The 20682-nt window shown below is 41.6% G+C and overlaps 1 protein-coding gene across 1 annotated transcript in view; it reads left to right on the top strand.

Moving 5' to 3' along the window:
- The window catches only part of BBS7 (Bardet-Biedl syndrome 7), a 30093-nt gene extending 14528 nt beyond the window's left edge, over positions 1–15565 (top strand). The window contains exons 10-19 of the mRNA XM_001513773.5: positions 1091–1193; positions 2396–2588; positions 5473–5547; positions 6902–6967; positions 8006–8145; positions 9057–9221; positions 12864–12973; positions 13081–13184; positions 13562–13685; positions 14939–15565. Coding sequence (XP_001513823.1) covers positions 1091–1193; positions 2396–2588; positions 5473–5547; positions 6902–6967; positions 8006–8145; positions 9057–9221; positions 12864–12973; positions 13081–13184; positions 13562–13685; positions 14939–15072 — 1214 coding nt within the window. The 3' untranslated portion in view covers positions 15073–15565. The remainder of the gene's footprint in view (positions 1–1090; positions 1194–2395; positions 2589–5472; positions 5548–6901; positions 6968–8005; positions 8146–9056; positions 9222–12863; positions 12974–13080; positions 13185–13561; positions 13686–14938) is intronic.
- The last annotated feature ends 5117 nt before the right edge of the window (positions 15566–20682 follow it).

The raw sequence follows: 20682 nt of genomic DNA, 5'->3' as shown, positions 1-20682 counted from the left end.
CTGAACCACAGCATTGAAAGCATTTTTTTCTGCTTAAAAACACTTATTATTTCAAATACAGAGACCATGTCAGTACAGTGAGTAGTGCTCTCCCGCAATGTTTCTTTGAGTCAAAATTAGGCAAAATATTATGGATCAAAGAATTATAGTGCATTAGTCTGGTTAATTTTATAGCACAGTACAGTTATAATATGTTCTACAGACGTAAACTTATTCTCATATGAATTTGAAGAGCTTTAGAATATGTAAGCATCCACACTGCAGGCATATGAAGTATGTGGTATGATTGTCCAAGGAAAAAAATGGTTTAGCTAGATTTCTCTTAGGAATGATGCCCAGATAAAAAGCCTTAAACATAATAGTTGGTCTTGACCCAAATCAGGAGAAAAATTGTTAAAACTGAGGACTTGCTGCAGAGGTATATTTATATCCAACAATCCCCACTGTCCCCACTTTCAAAATCTTTCTAAAATGACATTTTCCTCCAATAGGCTTTCTCTGACTAAGCCCTTGTCTCCCCTATCTGCCCTCCCCTGTGTCAACTGTGCATTTGGCTGTGTACCCCTTAAGCATTTTGATACTAACCCCAGCCCCATAGCACTTATGTAAATATCCTTATACTCTATCTGTAATTTATTTTATTGTCTGGCTCCCCAGTAGACTGTAAGCTCCTCGTGGGCAGGGAATGTGCTTACCAACGGTTGCATTTTACTCTCCCAAACTCTTAGTAAAGTGCTCTGCACACAGTAAGCACTCAATAAATACCACTGATTGATTGATTGATGTCATCAGACAAGTATATTAAAATTTCCAAATAGCACACAATAAATGTGATTGTTGACAGGAAGAGCCCAATGTGGGCAGGGATTGTCTCTCTTTCTGAATTGTACTTTCCAAGGGCTTAGCACAGTGCTCTGCACACAGTAAGCACTCAATAAATACGATTGTATGAATGAATGACAGTGTCAAGCCCATGTCTTTTTAGAGTATGTGCAGAGTGATTCACCTGTGGTGTTTCTAATCCGTCACTATAACTAGGTTAACATCAGTATGGTGATTTAATGGGCACAATTGTGATTCTGTCTTTTAGGCTGGGTGACAGGCCTAACCACGGAGCCTATTCACAAGGAAGGAGGACCTGGTGAAGAACTAAAGATAAACCAAGAGATGCAGAACAAGATTTCCTCCTTAAGGTCAATTTGTGTTTCACTTCACAACACTTCATGATCAGAATATAAGGGAGGCTTATGAAAACTTGTGATGTGAGGTGAAGAGAGCAAACAAAGGACCATTCACAACTAGTGGTGGAAAGCCAGAGCTGAAGAGATCCAGAAATTATGTGGCCCAATACAACGAGCCTTGCATCATTGATGAATACAGCCTCATCAAAGACAAAGGCCTATCAGCAATAATCTTCATTGATTTTATGGGCCATTATTGACTGGGTCAGACCAATGGTCCATTCTGCCCAGTATTCTTTCTCAACAGTGGCATTAGGATGCTTGATGGGAGAGGGAAGTGGTAGGCAGAAATGGGAAGGAATCTAGCGAGGAGAGTGGGTCTGTTTTCTCTCTCCCCAGTCCCAAGGCTAGGCTAACTCTGTTTTGCCTCTCTGCCTCTGCAATGCTCACTGGTTTTTTTGTTTGTTTTTGTCTTTTTGGTGGACGCAACTGGGTGTCAGTAGGCTAGGTCCTTATGTACCTCTTCAAAAATTATGTGCATTCTTGGGAATTGAATAGTGGCCACCACACTTGGGAACAGAGAAACTCCCTTTTATTCCTTAGGAGACATATTCAGTCCTGTGAAAGGGAGATCTTCTTCCCCTTTCCCTGCCCCTGAGGCTGGTTGTCCTCAGAATGCTTTTATCCCACCAGAGGGACCCACTTGGAGAAAGACTAATTTTATTCCCTCCACTGCAGGGTTACAGGGCAATGGATTTTTTTGTCAGAGTGATTCTGTCCAGTAACAGTATTTGTTGAGCAGTTCCTGGGTGCAGAGCATGGTAAAGCACTTAGGAAAGTGAAATAGAATTAGTAGACATAATTCCTACCCTCAAGGATCTTACCAGCTGCCAAGGGAAACAGATACTAAAGAAAATTAAAAATAGGTGAAAGTAAGTATGTTAAGTACATAAGTCCCACTGGGGAGCTGCTCTAGGCCACTTATTATCCGTGTTTTAGGTGAATATTAGCCATTTTCTGAGGGTTACTGGAGTATATATTTAGAGATGAAATAAAGTTTCTATGTTTTATAAATAAAAATCATCCACAATCCTGAAAGCGAAGATTTTCATTTCAGTATGCTGCAGGTTATCTATCCCAATAGAAAAGAAACCATTTTGCAGAACAAATGACTCAATTTGTAAACTGTATGATTGTGTTTCTTTTTCCAATAGAGACGAGTTGGATAATCTGCAGTTCAAGGTACAGCAAGAACGTGAAAAATATCAACAGTCTGCTCAGTCCAGTACAGCAATTTCAACAGTCCCTACATTTAGTGTGAATGACAAATTCACATTAAATAAAGATGATGCCAGCTACAGCCTTATCTTGGAAGTGCAAACAGCTATAGATAATGTTTTGGTACAGGTTAGTATCTCTGTTTACCCTTGCTTTCTTAGATGTAGATTGTTAATTGATATCATCTGTTGGATAATTTATTAGGCTTGAAATGTGATTAAGGTCACATAGGTAATTTTTAAAGAATCGTTCTCCAAGGTTTTTTTTTGTAATCACATAGGGAGCGTAGTAAGGGATGAGCAGGTTGCATCAACCCCTTAAATGGGGGCTAAAATCTTGCTAGCGAATAATGTAAGCAATAAAATTTAAATTTATGCTGCACCAGTTGCCAGTTTAGACATTTAGTCAGTCTAAATGAAGAGATTACAGATAAAAGCAAAGTGAAGGAAAAGTGAATGATCCCAGGGCAGGGGGGATCCAGGAATCAATCAATCTGTGGTATTTATTGAGCGCTTTCTGTATGCAGAGACTTTACCAAGCGCTTGGGAGAGTACAATACAAAGTTCCTTGATTGCCTTCAGGGGAAATATTGGGGTAGCCCCCCACCGGAAGTGGAGGAAAAAGGAAAAATACTAAATAAGAGAGAGAGGTGGCAAGTATATTTTAAAATGCTGTGACACTTTCCTGGGTTGCTGCTAGATATTATATAGCAGCCGTTGTCCTTGCACCAAAGAGGAAAAGTGTTTTTGAAATAAAGTTTAACTCTGGGAAGGACTTTTATGTGCACTGGCAACAAAGGAGATGACCTGCATAAAAGTAAATAGTTTACTTTTTCATTTTGATCTGACCGAAATCAGCCCACCGATGTTTACAGGATGTAGAACAAGGTCAACCAATTTTGATTCGCCAGCTACCTCTCAGAGGTTAACCAGTCGACCGCTCCATGCAGCTACTGATTAATATCCCTTTGAAAAAAATTAAGGGTCCCAGGGGTGGAAAAGAGTGAGACTGATGGAAGAGAATGGAGGTAGAAACAAAGAGCAGGACAAGCAGGGGGAGTTGAACCAAGTAGAGGGGAAAATGAGAAAGGAAAAGGTGGAGGAGATGACATTCCTTTTTCTTTAAAGTTGATTTAGGACCAAGAGTTAGTAATGCGTATCCAAGGAACCATAAATGAAATCCTTTGAGGCCATTGTGGTAGAGTAGAATAGAATTCATTAAGGTGGATAGAGTGTTGGCAGGATGGTCTCCCGCTTGAGGGTAGTGTGTACTGATGCTTAGAGCGAGACAATTTTTAGCCCTTTTTTTTTAATATAACCAGTGCTCTTTACCTCCACCCCCCCTTATAACAAAGGTTCCTAAACTGCCAACTTCCAGGTCTGAGCCTGGCTGTGAGAGCAGGAATTGGAAAATTTTAAGATTTTCTCAGTAGTCTTGGCCTTGAAGATGAGCCTGGGAAGTTCTGAACAGCTGGCAGAGGGACTCTTTTATAACCTCCTTCCACTGATGTTCTCCAAGCCAACAAGTTAGTTCTACTTCTCTGGCTCTTGATATGTATTGAATCCCTGCTGGCCGGGTCTGCCATGGGTGAGGAGTATATTTTTTCAAACATATTTAATGGAAAACCTCTTTTGACCAGGGTCGGGTATGCAGATCTAACCCATGGCACTAAGCCAATCTTAAAAGCAGAGAGCTGTGCAGAAGGTTCCATTCGTGGTGTCACATAATGCTCTTGTCACCGTGGCAACCCCAACGATGCATTTGCCTGCTAGAGAGAGTGCATTCAGGGTTCTTCCCGGCTCCCCATCTCTTCCACTCCAGGCAGTCGTATTTATGGAGTGCTTACTATGTGCAGAGCACTGTACTAAGGACTTGGATTAGTACAATACAATAATAAACACATTCCCTGCCCACAGTGAGTTTACAGGAGAAGACCGACATTAAACTAAATTACAGATATGTACACAAGTGTTCTGGGATTAAGGGTGGGGTTAATTTCACAGATTTCAGATCCAACAAAGAAAGGAGAGGGAGTAGGGGAAATGAGGGTTAAATGGGAGAAAGCCTTTTGGAGGTGTCAGTTTTGTAAGTCTTTGAAGGTGGGGAGAATGGGGTCTGTTATGAACAGGGAACATGTTTGCTGATTCTGGTGAATTGTACTCTCCCTTTGTCCCCTGCACATAATAAGTGCTCAACAAATACTACTGACTGACTGATTGAGAGCGAGTTCTAGGCCAGAGAGAGGATGTGGACAAGGGATTGGCAACAACATAGGTGAGATTGGGGTACAAACAGCTACATCTTGAAGTCAATGCTGAAATACTGCAACAAAATTCACTCATTCATTCAGTAGCACATTGTGGCCCTGTTATGTGGAGAACATTGTACTAGGCTCTTGGGAGGATGCAATAAAAATAAGAAAGACGGTCCCTGCCCTAAGTTACCATCTAATGGTAGTGGATTGGCAAATAGTAATGCAAATTAGTTTGTCAAGCCCTCTGAATAAATTGAAAAATCAAGCTAGAAATTGCTGCATCATTAAGAATTGTTTGACTTTAGGCTTTTAAAAATGGTTGATTTTATCCTATGTCACCTGGCCACTTTGTTTTTCACCACCTCTGTCGGCCGTTGCCTTCTGGCAGAAAAAGAATTCGTAGTTAAAACAAATATAATATTGTAGTAGTTTCTCAGTTAAGTGGTGATGATGGCAAAGAGTTATATTATGACTTTTGCTCGTGGGCAAGTCTCCAAGACCTTGGAATGATGAAAGGAAAGTTTTAAAGTATAAGTTTTCCAAGATTTTAGGTCATTGGGAAGTAGAGGAACGTACTTACTTTCACCTTAAGGTATCTCAAGATATCTCCCTGTTGGCTTTCTAGAAGCAGATACCTTTAAGCTTTCTTTAAAAGATAAAAGTGAAATATTATGGAAAGCTCTCCTGAAGAGAATATAGTATATAGGGCTTTCAGACATAAAAATAAAATCCTTTATTTTCTTTTCTCTAAATATATAGAGTGATGTTCCAATAGACCTTCTTGATGTGGATAAAAATTCTGCTGTGGTTAGTTTTAGCAGCTGTGATTCTGAGGTAAGTAAGTCAAAATCTGAAGAGTTCTATTAATGTTATTTTAATCACACTTGTATGTATTTTAAGCCAAGGATTGTCAAGGCAAAGCCTTTTCGAGCAAGTGCAGAGGTTTCCTTGGATTGTAATTCCTGGTTTACAAATATGGAGTTGGGAGATGGACGTTGGCCTAAGCCTTGCCATACCTCCCGACCCCATCTTGCTTCTGAGATCCTTTGGGCTACAATTAGCCGAGTGGCTAAAGGTTCATGACCATTGGCCATCTAAAGTCTCTAGGGCTAGAAATAACCCCACTATTAGGGAAAGACTGTCTGGTGAATGGAAATCAAAGGATGAAAGTGATAAGGAGAGGATGTCAGCAAAAGGTGATTGAGGAAGTGGTAAAGGAAGGAGATTAGGTTGGAATAGAGCCCTGAGATGGTGAATGATAGGGAGAGCTGAATGGATAGGTGTATTGCAGAGAAGGTGGGTGTGAAGGGTATAATGCTATTGCTCCTTTAGATTTTTAATTATAAAGCATTTTATGTCACTGAAATGTACTCTTTTTTAGTAAATAGGATTTGTGTGTAATTGGGAGGCAATTTTTTGGCCTTTGTAGCTTTAAATCTTCTGATGGCAATCCTTATAGTTAGCATTCTTTTGAAATTTGTGATTTCTGAGATTCCATTAGATAGCAAAATACTTCTTCCCTATTTCAGGTTTGACCACATGCAAATCCTAAAAACTCGTTTATGCTGACTTGCATTTCAACAGGAGTCTTTAACATAGACTTAAATTATTTTATGAAATTTATATTTTATGATTCAAAATTTAGCATGTCATATTCTGTTTCTGTATGATTATTGATTACACCCCTTCGTATTGTGAGATAAAGAAATTTTAATAAAGTCTCATACAGTGATAGCATAATGTGAGTTTCTCTAGTCAGTGGTTCAATTAATTGTAGGGCATATAATTGATGAATAATTTTTATTGTAAAAAAATGAAGAAAAGTTTATTTACTCCTCTAAGTGTTTGAAACACATAAGCCATTCAAAAGTTGTTCTTTTTCTTTTTAAGATTTGATTTCAGTTAGAAAATATTCATCTATTGTGAACAACTTTTTAATACTTGATCGACCTCCCCAGTAAATCAGGAGGATTCCAAGGTAATATGTGATGGGTGAACTAAGTTTTCATATATTTAGGATGTTCTGATTTTTCCTCAAAGAGTGTGATTACACAGTCTCTATAAATATTGTCTATCATTGTTGCAACTATTGGGAAATTCTAATTAGTTTCAAGATTCCTGACACTATTTTGAAATTGTTTTATTTAATGTTAATTCTGCCTACTGTTTAACTTTGAATTTTTCATAGCCAAATGACAACTTCCTCCTTGCCACTTACCGCTGCCAGGCAAATACAACCAGGCTAGAACTCAAGGTAAAATGCTACAAAGTAATTTTGCTTGAATTTGACCACCCAGTGGGGAAAACACTCATTTAATATCTTGCCCTACAAAAACCTTTTGTGAAAACTTTTGGGTTTTGCATGTTCTATGACATTTTGTGGCCACATAGGGAACCCATTTGTCTTTTGAAGAGTTTAGGAAAATCAAATGGCAACCGTAACAGTTTTAAAAAACTTCCCTCTCCCTGCTTGCCTCTCTTTCCTGCCCCTAATCCACCTGTCACCCTTTTTTTCTTCCTTTGTCTTCCTCCTTTTTTTTATGGTATTTAAGAGCTTGTTAAGAGCTTATAAGCTTGTTGAGAGCTTATAAACTTGTTGAGAATTTATAAGCTCTTATAAGAACTTATTATGTGCCAGACACAAGTTAGGCAGGATACAGTTTATATCCAACATGGGATTCACAGTCTTAATCCCCGTTTTACAGATGAAGTTACTGAGGCAGAGAGAAGTGCTTAGTACAGTGCTCTGCACGTAGTAAGCGCTCAATAAATACTATTGAATGAATGAATGGTGGAGCTGGGGTTAGAACCCAGGTCCTTTTGACTTCCACACCCATGCGTTATTCACAAGGCCAAGCTGCTTCTCCATGCTGCCTTCTTTCCCTTTTTGTGGCTATATATGCTTGTATCTTTTTTCACCTACCTCAGTTCCTTTTTATTGCTTTTTTGTTGGGTTTTCACGGCTGCAGGCTCAGTTCAGCGGCAGTAGGAACTGTTTGAGTCAAGGAGCTTGTCGGATGGGAGTTGCGTTGGGAAGAAGGGGTGGAGCTGGTTGCCATTTTGGGCAAAGTTGATTAATTTGTTATTTCTTTAGCAAATCATTTGACCTAGTAAACTGGTTACATTAATACAAATCAGCCAATATATGAAGAGTGATATTATATTAAATACGAAATTTTACTTGATAGACACTTGATTGTTTTGAGGATTTTCAGATACTTTTTTGTTCCCAGTATTCTAAATTTAGAAAAAACTGAAGTGTTTTTTCCTCTTTTTTTTAATCTTAAATCAGATTCGATCAATTGAAGGTCAGTATGGGAGCCTGCAAGCATATATAACACCAAGAATTCAACCTAAAACCTGTCAAGTCCGCCAGTATCAGATCAAGCCACTTTCACTTCATCAAAGAACTCATTTTATCGATCATGACAGGTAAGACAAAGGAGGAAGCCCTTCTTCGGGACTCAGCACAAGTAATAGAAATATTATGTGTCCAACATTATAATAGTTGATTACGAAAATGTTAATTTGGTTTGTGGTTATTCACTACTTCTAATTATAAAGTTTTCTTTTTCCTGGACTCAACAAACTCTAAATTTTCCCCCATTTTTCTTCAGTGTCCAGATACTAAAATGTCTTTTTATAATTCTGAAAACCCACCACCATTGAAATGTCAGCTTTCACCCCCTTTTCATGTCTGAGGAGTAGCGGGAGGAGAGGAGTAATAATGACATATATTAAGTGCTTATAGTGTGTGAAGCACAGTTCTGGAAACTAAGAAGAAATCTGAAGATGTCGATTCAGTCAGTGAATCATAGTTACTGAGTGCCTAGCGTGAACCATGTACAAAGCGCTTGGGAGAGTATATGCTTCCTAGCGATGGGCATTTACAATCTAGTAAAGTGGGGGACGGGAGGGGAACATAAAAAGAACAGGGCAATAGCAATGGAAACAATAAAAACGTTGTAATAGCAAGTCTAGCAATGGATTAATGCTGGAGGCCATTGTCCTTTGACTCCTCACCACTCCAGGCAGAGCCAACGTCAGTCAAAACTATCACCCGCTTGCCAACATTGTAAATATGGGCACGGCGGCTTCTGCCCTCCCTCCACTTGTGTCAGGCGGATTCCCACGGACCCAGGATGGTGGGGGAATTCTGGACCACTTGCTCCTAGTAGCCCTCATTTCCTGAAGTGGACAGACTACGTTCTGCTGCAACTCAAGTCATCTACGTCCCCCTGCAAGCCTAAGAGAACCGATGGTTTTAGATTTTTCCAGAGCTACCTTAGTAGTAAAACCTATTGTTCATGCTAAGCCGAAATTGTTCTCCTTTTGAATTGCAGACCTATGAATACGTTGACTCTTACAGGCCAGTTCAGCTTTGCCGAAGTTCACTCCTGGGTTGTGTTTTGTTTACCTGAAGTTCCTGAAAAAGCCCCAGCAGAAGAGTGTGTGACCTTCTACTTTCAAAACACCTTTCTGGATACACAGCTTGAAACTACTTACAGGTAAATTGAAAAAAAAAACAAACAACTCAGTACTTTTCAAATCCTATTTTTACAGAGATCAAACCTGAGTTTTCATTCATCAGTTAGTGATGCTTTACTAAATGAGAGGGGCAAATTTTGCTGTTGCACTTAAAATGTTTTGAATCTGTCAAGATGTGTGGAATGTAGAATGTTCCCATTGAGCATTCATGACCTTGGACCAAAATGTACCGCCTTAGATTGTGAAGCCCTGTGTGGGGGGGCGGACAGGGACTGGATCAGACCTGATTGTCTCGTACCTACCCCAACGCTTAGTACAGTGCTTGGCACATAGTAAGTAGGCAACAAACACCACAATTATTATTCCGATGCTTTTGGTTCTCTGAGGGAAGCAGAAATGAGGGCTGAGAGCAAATGAGAGGGCCAGGAGAGGCAGGATTGGAAATTTTCACCAGGCCACCAGAAGGGCCTTTGAGAAGGTGGGAATAGAAATAATCTTCCTGATCTGTACAATTAAAGTCAGCTCTGAAGTGTTGCTGGTCTTTGGGTTCAAGGTACCCAAATACATTCTCCTGAATAAATTGCTTAGGGAGCTCCTGATCTTTACAACTCTTCAATTTACCTCCCCTGTTTCCTCCAGCCTCCATTGCCCCTTTGCACTCTTCCTCTTACATCCTTCCTCCTACTTAGCTGTAACTTTCTGTTTCTTGCTATTCAGATCCTTCTTCCACTGATTGCTTTCCATGCTCCCTCTAGCAAAACCACTGGCATGAATTCCCTTCCTTTCTTTCAGCAGCTCTTCCTGGCTTTCCAGGCATCACACTTTTATCCCCTTCCATTCTCCTTTCCCCACCCACATCTAGCTCAGCCTTTGTGTCTGCCAGGTTTGTTTAGCTGGCAGGAAGGAAAGGCAGAGAGAGGAGAGTGGGCTTTGTTTTGGTGATGGATTGATTAGGTGATAGTGGTATTTATTGAGTACATACTAACTGCTGAGCAATGTGCTAAAGCATCAGTGTTGAGAATAAACAATTCAGATGCAGTCCCTGCCCCCGTACGCAGGGGCTGACAGAGAAAAACAGGAAAAACACAGCATTCAGAAAGTAGTCAGTCAGTCATACTTATTGAGCGCTTACTGTGTGCAAAGCACTGCACTAAGTGCTTGGGAGGTACAATATAACAATAAGTAATAATAAATGACATTACATGTAAAAATAGTTCTTTTTAAGGGATAGGGCGACTTCCCACTCCGAACCACAGTCTTTGGGTAAAAATCTCAGCCTTGCCAAGAGAAGCAGCGTGGCCTAGTGGAGAGAGTCAGAAGGACCTGGGTGCTAATCTCTGTCCTGTCAATTGTGTGCTGTATGACCTTGGGCAAGTCACTTAATTTCTCTGTGCCTCAGTTTCCTCAACTGTAAAATGGGGATAACTGTTCTCCCTCCAACACACTGTGAGCCCAATGCGGAACAGGGACTGTGTCCGAACTAACTTGTATGTACCCCAGTGCTTAGAACAGTGTTTGATGCATAGTAAACACTGAGCAAATGCCATTTAAAAAAAACACGTTCTAACAGCTGGGGAGGCTAGCGAAGCAGCATGGGGTAGTGGGTAGAGCACGGGCCTGGGAGTCAGAAGGTCATGGGCTTTACTCCTAGCTTCAGCACTTGACTGCTGTGTGACCTTGGGCAAGTCACTTCACTTCTCTGTGACTCAGTTCCCTCATCTGTAAAATGGGGATTGAGACTTTGAGCCCCACAGGGGACAGGAGCTGTGTCTAACCTGATTTGCTTGTATCCGGCCCAGTGCTTAGTACAGTGCCTCGCAAATAGTAAGTGCTTAAATACCACAATTATTAATTAGGCATTTTCCCCCAGCTATCCCTGCAGATAGAGCAGAAAAAAGTTCATTTTCATGCTATCTAGATTTACATTTTCATAAACCTGTGCTTTCCATGATTCTCCTACTTCACAATGAAGTTTGCCTTGCTTCCAGGCTGGATGCCCATTTTTCCTGCTGGGTGTAAGCTGCCTGTATTAAAATAATAATAATAATTGTGGAATTTGTTAAGCGCCTACTGTATGCCAGGCACTGTACTAAACGCTGGAGTAGATACACGGTAATTAGGTTGGACACAATCCCTGTCCCACATGGGGCTCACAATATTAACCTCCATTTGACAGATGAGATAACTGAGGCACAGAGAGGAGTGACGTGACCTTCCCAAAGCCACACAGCAGACGAGAGGCAGAGCCCAGGATTAGAACCCAGTCCTTTTAATAATAATAATAATGTTGGTATTTGTTAAGCGCTTACTATGTGCAGAGCACTGTTCTAAGCGCTGGGGTAAACACAGGGGAATCAGGCTGTCCCACGTGGGGCTCACAGTCTTAATCCCCATTTTACAGATGAGGGAACTGAGGCACAGAGAAGTTAAGTGACTTGCCCACAGTCACACAGCTGACAAGTGGCAGAGCTGGGATTCGAACTCATGAGCCCTGACTCCAAAGCCCGTGCTCTTTCCACTGCACCATGCTGCTTCTTTTGACTCCCAGGCCTCTGCTGTATTCACTAGGCCACCCTGCTTCTCCCAAAGAGGGACTTGTCTGTTCCAGTTATGGTTGGGTAAGCACACCCTTGGAAAAAGGTTTGCAAAAGTGTGCTCTGTGCCACAGATAGCCATGTATATTGCAGGATATCCAGACTGCTGAGAACAGATTTGCAAGCCAAAGTGATTGAGGCCACTGGAATTTCTGGAGCAGTTAGAACCTCTGGGGAGGTGTCCTGAGGGGAAACAGGAGTTGATTGGTCCTCCCTACTGGTATGGTGGTATTTGCTAGGGGCTCCCAATTTGCCAGCCAATGTATCCATTACTGAAGATAAATAGGAAAGAGGAAATCCGAGTTAATTGTAAAAATGGGCTAATAAGGAGTAAAACTTCACATTACAGAGATTAAGCAACAGTGAACTGAGACCCAGAGTACCGCCTTTTCCACCTCACTTGCCACCCCCACCCCTGACTTTAATTAGAAAACACAAGCCTGGGCCTCCAACCAAAGAGATTCAAACATGAATTTCTCTGCAAATAAAGTCACAAATAGGAAAAAGAGGTTGTGTTTATTAAATAACTTGGGGTCACTGCTTCGTATCATCTTCCGCATTAGACACAAGATCATGAACTAAAGTAGTATCGCTTCCTCTTCCTTTGGGAGCCATTTGAAATTACAAAAAGCAAATGCTGAAGAAATTGAAGTACTGAAAAATGGGGAAAATGCCTTATGCGATGATACTTCTATTTTGTAAACCACCATAATTTTAAAATAAGGGGCTTACTGGCTTCTAGACAGTTATTCTTAGTTTTTTTCCAAATGGTTTTCCACAACCATCCAAAATGGGAATTGATCTGGCACCTGAGTGACTAGAGCAAGCAGTCACATCACACTTAGAACCAGCGCTTAGAACATTGCTTGGCACATAGTAAGTGCTTAACAAGTGTCATAATTATTACTGCTACTTGCTTGGAGTGTTGATTTGAAACAGCCACTCATCAACTGGGACAAGAAATAGTCCACTAAATTCACCCTCAGTGACACCATCCAGAATCTGTATTCTAAGTGGCAGAAGCAAAAGTTCCTCCTAATGCTTCAATTTAAAAACTCTATTTTTCAGAAAGGGTGAAGGAACTTTCAAATCTGACAACATCTCTACCATATCCATTTTAAAAGATGTGCTCTCTAAAGAAGCCACCAAAAGAAAAATTAATCTCAACATATCATATGGTAAAAGTTCTTTACTTTCTTGCAGTAGTCTCTTTTTTTTTGACTGCGAAGCGTGGTTAAAAGTGATTAATCTGTTGGCTCCTGTTTGTTCCTTCAAATCCTTCCAGAGATAAATGAAGTATCTATAAGCCACACACTAAAGCTGATCCACCCTAAACTTGAGTACCAGCTACTTTTAGCAAAGAAAGTACAGTTAATCGATGCTTTAAAAGTAAGTGCACCTGTGTGTTTTTACATCAGTGGTTCTTAATATGTTTCCTATGAGGGCTGTTGTGGGGGTGAGTGGGCCACAGTGTTTCATATGACCAGGGAATAGAGGAATTCAGAAGCAGCTAAGCCCTCCTTTCCTCTTCTCCCTTTCCCTTCTGCATCTTGGCCCTTCCTTGCTCCCTTTATTCACCTCCCCCTGCCCAGCCCCACAGCACTTACGTACAGATCTGTAATTGATGTATTTTGATTAATGTCTGTCTCCCCCTCTAGTATGGTGCTCAGCACACAGTAAGCACTTAATATGTTGACTGACTTGTGGGCATTGCACTGGTTTTTGACTGGAGGAATTAACGTGGCACTGTCTTTCACCCAAAAAAGGAGATGGAGGTTCATGAAGGAAACACAGACTTTCTGATACCAGAATACCGCTGTATTTTAGAAGAGGCTGACCATTTATTGGAGGAGTACAAGAAGCAACCTGCACATCTCGAAAGACTCTATGGTTAGTAATCCGGTGTAGCTTGTTTTTCAGTTGGTTTTGGTTGGTGCTAGTTACGCTGGGGCAGAAGCCGACAAATAGCGGTGATCACACTGCTAATGAACTGTCAGCGACTTTGTCAAAGTTCCCAGGAAGCCCACTATCCACCTGCCATTGTACCGTGTGAGCATGTCTACAAAGCCTCATACTACTTTCAAACCCGATGACATGCTCCTCATTCAGTTTCTATCATGACAAAGTATAGATTGAAATGAAAATAGGAGTAGGAAAATTGCCACATATACAGGATTTTCAAAAACGATAGTGGGCAACTGGACTAAGAAAAAGGATCTACAGATAAGCCAATGTTAATATAGTATGACACATGCAAATCAGTCAAGAGAGATGAACGTCTTATTGCTGGTAAAAAATATTAGGAAGCGGAAGCCCCGAGAAGGAAAAATGCAGCCCATAACATCACCTAACTTTCACTGACAATCTGAAATTCACGCATCAGCTCTGACGATGTTGCAGGCTTATCTTACGGAAAAAGTGTTTTTCTCATTGTGGTTATTAATAATGATAATAATAATGATGCTTGTGATATCTGTCAAGTGCTTATTACAGTAAAGATTATTATGGTGGTTGTTGAGCCCTTACTATGTGCCAAGCACTGTACTAAGTACTGGGATGGTTAGAAGGTAATCAGGTCAGCTTGAGTCGCTGTCCCACATGGGGTTCACAAAACAGTGATCCCATAAAATTTGAACTTTGAAAAAGCAATTTAGAACAAACTTCAAGTTTTGATTCTTCAGCTAAATCTAATGAATTAGCTTGCAGTTAGTGTTTTGCATATATTTTAACTCTGTTAGGGGAAGGCTGTTTCTATTTTCACTAAATATAAGGAACACAAAGTGAGTAATCAAAGTAATAGCAGCATTTATTTAACACCACCTTGGTACGATGCACTGTATTGGGAGCTTGGGAGGTAGAGAATAACAGAGACATGTTCCCTGCCCACAAGGAATTTACATTCTAAAAACACTGAAACTGGATGGACTATTTCAGTCTTCTGGAACTGACTTATAAATTTAAGAACCAATAATAGGTTAGTTAACTTTTAGCTGTGTACCCTAGATTGATAGAAAACAGTAATAATTTTTAGAGATGCATTTCCAAATATTCATTAACTGTATCTCTAGTAAAGAAATTGCAAAGATATTTCTCTTTCTTCATTAAGAAGCTGCTGATTATTGAAAACTAATCTTGTTTTTCAGGCATGATCACAGATCTCTTCATAGACAAATTTAAGTTTAAAGGCACCAATGTAAAAACCAAAGTTCCTTTACTGCTGGAGATTTTGGACAGTTATGACCAAAATTCACTGATCGCCTTCTTTGATGCCGCCTAAAAAGTACAGTTGGGGAAAAACAACGAAATGATATAACCTGCTAAAGATCATTAAATCATCACAAGAAGTTAGTTGTGAAATTGTATGATTTTGATGTTCTCTTGGTAATTTTCAAGATTAATTTCATGTTTGCATATCTTTAATAGGTTAAATTTTCTTTTTGAATGTCAAATATGTCATTTTCAACAAGTGGATGCAAAGAGACTATTTCACTAGAAAATTTGCTTTATTTTTAAAATGATATTTTGGAAAATGTAATGGGATTTAGCACTACTTTGTATATAGTCCTGCACATAAACGTCTCAGAAAATGTGATATCCTGTTTATCAGTTACATTCCATTTTATAGCCTGATGGGAGAAAGTATACTTGTTTAAGGACACTTTTTTAGTTCTCTTGATGTTGGTATGTTTCATTTGTTTTCTGAATAATGTTGTATGAAACCGTTGGCTATGAATCAGGAAATCCATAAAAATATAATACTGTGGAAAAAATTGGACTGTTAGTGTTCTCAATGATGATAACAGGCATTGATAGGAAAAGATATTCAGACAATGTTCCTAAGACTATGTACTGTCTGTTGTGATGTGAGCTTTTTTGTACCTTAAGATATATTTTTGAATGAGCTTACATTTTAGGTATGTTGGAGGAATATCTTAAAAATGGACTCTTGGAAATTATTTGCATCTAAAGATTGTGATTCCTATTCCTATATTTTATATACCCCCAATTCTATCACACAGGGGTTGTGTTCTTTTAAAACTTACGCCGGGCCGACGCTCAGCTGTTCTGGTGCCATGCACAACTATTTCTTCTAACACCTCACGCTCTGCATAGTAATACGGTAATAATCGTAGCGTTGGTTAAGCGCTTACTAGGTGCCAGGCACTGTATTAAACAGTGGAGTGGACACGAGCAAATTGGGTTGGACACAGTCCCTGTCCCACATCCAAACAGGCTCTCATTGTCAGATGAACATTTCTTAATTCTCTAGCACGGTGGTAGCAGCTGCCTGCTAGCCCGGGGAAAGTAAAGGAACTTAAATGTTGGCTCTAGTTCTAGCCCTTTCCAGTTCCAAGAGCTGACCATCTTTCCAAAAGGCTGCTATTGCTTTCGCCCACTTGGGGTAATGGCCCTCCATAACTCGTTAAAGTTAACTCATATTGCATCTCATATTCGATGGATTAAGAGATTAAGCATTCATAATTATTGACAAAAGTGCTAAGCATAGATGGATTAAAAGTCCCCTCAAAAAGCAACGTTAGGGTCAATCAATCTACAGTGCCCACTGAGTGCAAAGACTGTTCTAGACCCTTGAGAGACTAGACCAGACGCGTGCCTCCCCCACAGTCTAATGGGGGAAGCAGAAAGACATAAAATGGTTACAAATATTGGGAGCAGGAGGAAGAAGGGGGGAATCTAACAGGTAGTAGTGCAAAATGTCAGGATAAAATGTGTCAGCTTGAATAAATAACCGAATGCACCAATGGTTGCAAATGCTATGGATAGGAACTGAATTGGTAAACACCAAGTGGCCGCTGGAGTATTGCAAATTAATTGGGGAAGGTTTCTTGGAGGAGGTGGGATTGTAGGAAGGTTTTAAAAGTGGGGAGGACTGTGCTCTGGTGGATCTTGGAGGGTGGGGTAATTCCAGGCCGAGGGAACAGTATGAACATGGGGTTGGATGCTAGAGGAATTGAAAATTTGGTATAGTTAGAAAGTGGGCTTGGAAGAAACAGAGTGAGCAAGGGAGTAATCAGTAGGAAGGAAGAGACGACTGCATAACATAGAGAAGCAGTGTGGCCTAATGGATAGAGCATGGGCCAGGGAGTCAGGAGGACCTTGGCGCTAATCCCGGCTCCACCACTTGTCTGCTGTGTGACCTTGGACAAGTCACTTAAACTTCTTTGTGCCTCAGTTCTGTGATCTGTAAAATGGGGATTAATACCATGAGCCCAAAGTGGGACACGGGACTCTGTCTAACCTGATTAGGTTGAGTCTATAGTAGAGTGCCTGGCATATAGCACTTAACAAATACCATTCAAAAAACACCAAAAGACAGAGTTTGGTGGAAAGAAAGCCTTGAAGTCAACATTATAGTCAAAGATCAAATGGGTCTGATGCATTAATTGCTGACTGGGATGGCTGAGTTACTCTGGATTGACCTTTCCCTTTTAGAACTATTATTCACTCAGGTCACTGAGATACACACTATCCAAAGATATACACTCCTCATTTACTACCCAAATGAGATATAAAATGGGTCACTGTAATTTGCACTGTATCATGATCGAGACTGTTAGCCCCATGTGGGACAGAGACTGTGTCCAACCCAATTTGCTCGTCTCCACCCCAGCGCTTCATACAGTGTTTGACACCTACTAAGCGTTTAACAGTACCACAATTATGATTCATTCATTCCATAGTACTTATTTAGCGCTTACTGTGTGCGAAGCACTGTACTAAGTGCTTGGGAAAGTACAATACAGTAATAAACAGAGACAATCCCTGCCCACAACCTAGAGGAAAAATGGTATTTGTTAAGTGCTTACTATGTGCCAGGCACTATATTAAGCACTGGGGAGCTACAATAATAATGTTGGTGTTTGTTAAGCGCTTACTATGTGCCAAGCACTGTTCTAAGCGCTGGGGTAGATACAGGGTCATCAGGTTGTCCCACATGAGGCTCACAGTTAATCCCCATTTTACAGATGAGGTCACTGAGGCACAGAGAAGTGAAGTGACTTGCCCACAGTCACACAGCTGACAAGTGGCAGAGCCGGGATTCGAACTCATGACCTCTGACTCCCAAGCCCGTGCTCTTTTCACTGAGCCACGCTGCTTCTCTAAGCTGCTTCTCTAAGCTAAGCTAAGCTTCTCAAGCTAATCATACTGTACACAGTCCATGTCCCACATGGAGATCACAGTCTTAAGCCCCATATGCCACTTGTCAGCTGTGTGACTGTGGGCAAGTCACTTCACTTCTCTGTGCCTCAGTTACCTCATCTGTAAAATGGGGATTAACTGTGAGCCTCACGTGGGACAACCTGATTACCCTGTATCTACCCCAGCGCTTAGAACAGTGCTTCGCACGTAATAAGCACTTAACAAATACCAACATTATTTTACAGATGAGATAACTGAGGCCCATTCAGTCAACTGTATTTATTGAGCGCTTACTCTGTGTAGAGCATTGTACTACGTGCTTGGAAAGTACAGTTCAGCAGTAGAGACAATCCCTACCCACAACGGGTTTACAGCCTGGGGGCGAGTGGGGCTAGTGAAGTGAAGCCCAGAGAAGTGAAGTGACTTGCCCAAGGTCACACAGCAGACAAGTGGCAGCGGCAAAATTAGAACCCAGGTCCTTCTGACTTCCAGGCCTGTGCTCTGTCCACTGGGCCAAGCTGCTGCTTATAGCTGGATTCTACTGGAGCTATCAGTAAAATGCTAAGTCCTGTTTTGTTTTGCTGTCCATCTCCCCCGTTCAGACTGTGAGCCCGTTGTTGGGCAGGGAATGTCTCTGTTGTCGAATTGTACATTCCAAGCGCTTAGTACAGTGCTCTGCACACAGTAAAGCCTCAATAAATACAATTGAAGTGAAGTGGGGCAGATACAAGATAATAGAGAAGCACTGTAGCTTAATGGAAAGGGCATGAGCTTGGGAGTCAGAGGTTGTGGGTTCTAATCCTGCCTCCGCCATGTGTCTGCTGTTCATTCAATCGTATTAATTGAGCACTTCCCTGTGTGCAGAACACTGTACTAAGCACTTGGAATATACAGTTCGACAACAGATTCAATAGTATTTATTGAGCGCTTACTATGTGCAGAGCACTGTACTAAGCACTTGGAATGTACAATTCGACAACAGATTCATTCAATAGTATTTATTGAGCGCTTACTATGTGCAGAGCACTGTACTAAGCACTTGGAATGTACAATTCGGCAACAGATAGAGACAATCCCTGCCCATCAACAGGCTTACAGTCTAATCGGGGGAGACAGATGGCAGAGCAAAACAGAAAAAGAAGTCTGGCGTCAATATCATCAAGATAAATAGTATAGAATCATAGCTATAGACACATCATTAACAAATGCTGTGTAACCTTGGGCAAGCTACTTAACTTCTCTGGGCCTCATACCTCATCTGTAATATGAGGATGAAGACTGGGAGCCCCACATGGGGGCAAACTGCTTACCTTGTATCTCCCCCAGTGCTTAGAACAGTGCTTGGCACATATTAAGTGCTTAATAAATACCATTATTATTATTATTATTCTATTGAAGCCATTATTATACTTCTATAGCTATCATTATACTTATTTTAGTACCCACCTTTCTAGAGAAGCAGAGCGGCTTAGTGAAAAGCGCCCGGGCTGGGGAGTCAGAGGTCGTGGGTTCTAATCCTGACTCCACCACTTGTCTGCTGTGTGACCTTGGGCAAGTCACTTAACTTCTCTGTGCCTCAGTTCCCTCATCTGTAAAAATGGAGATTAAAAAATGTGAGCCCCACGTGGGACCATCTGATTACGCTGTACCTACCCCAGCGCTTAGAACAGTGCTCAGCACATAGTAAGCGCTTAACAAATACCGTTAAGAAAAAACAGCAACTTCTCTGTGCCTCAGTTCCCTCATCTGTATAATGGGGATTAGGACTGTGATCATCATCATCATTAGCAGGAGTATCGTATCGTAAGGGCTGCCCGGATTTCAGGATTAGAACCCACGACCTCTGACTCCCAAGCCCGGGCGCTTTCCACTATGCCACGCTGCTTCTCTAATAATAATGTTGTTATTTGTTAAGCGCTTACTATGTGCAGAGCACTGTTCTAAACGCTGGGGTAGACCCAGGGGAATCAGGTTGTCCCACGTGGGGCTCACAGTCTTAATCCCCATTGTACAGATGAGGTAACTGAGGCCCAGAGAAGTGAAGTGACTTGCCCACAGTCACACAGGTGACAAGTGGCAGAGTCTGGATTCGAACCCATGACCTCTGACTCCCAAGCCCACGCTCTCTCCACTGAGCCACGCTGCTTCTCTGACCACGCTGCTTCTCTGGAAAAGTGGGTACTAAAATAAGTATAATGATAGCTATATAAGTATAATGATGTCTTCAGTAGAATAATAATAATAATGGTATTTATTAATTATGTGCTTACAGTGCTGCAGTAAGAGAGCAGGGGTTCGGGCTTCGGGTCTTCGGGCCTTCGGGTCTCGGGCCTTCGGGAGTCGGGTTTCGGGCTTCGGGCCTTCGGGTCTCGGGCTTCGGCCTTCGGGTCTTAGCCTTCGGGTCTCGGGCCTTCGGGAGTCGGGCTTCGGGCCTTCGGGTTTCGGCCTTCGGGCCTTCAGGAGTTGGGCTTCGGGCCTTCGGGCTTTCGGGTCTCGGCCTTCGTGCCTTCGGGTCTCGGCCTTCGGGCCTTCAGGTGTCGGCCTTCGGGCCTTCGGGTCTCGGCCTTCGGGCCTTCGGGAGTCGGGTTTCGGGCTTCGGGTCTTCGGGTCTCGGCCTTCGGGCCTTCGGGTCCGGGGCTTCGGGCCTTCGGGTTCTCCCGCCGAATCGGTGGCGGGCGCCCCGATGACGTAGGGCGCAGCGGCGCCTGCCATTGGTCGATTTCAA

The sequence above is a fragment of the Ornithorhynchus anatinus genome, chromosome 12 (assembly GCF_004115215.2).
Source record: "Ornithorhynchus anatinus isolate Pmale09 chromosome 12, mOrnAna1.pri.v4, whole genome shotgun sequence".
Lineage (NCBI taxonomy): Eukaryota > Metazoa > Chordata > Mammalia > Monotremata > Ornithorhynchidae > Ornithorhynchus > Ornithorhynchus anatinus.
This window is presented reverse-complemented; position numbering and strand designations above follow the sequence as displayed.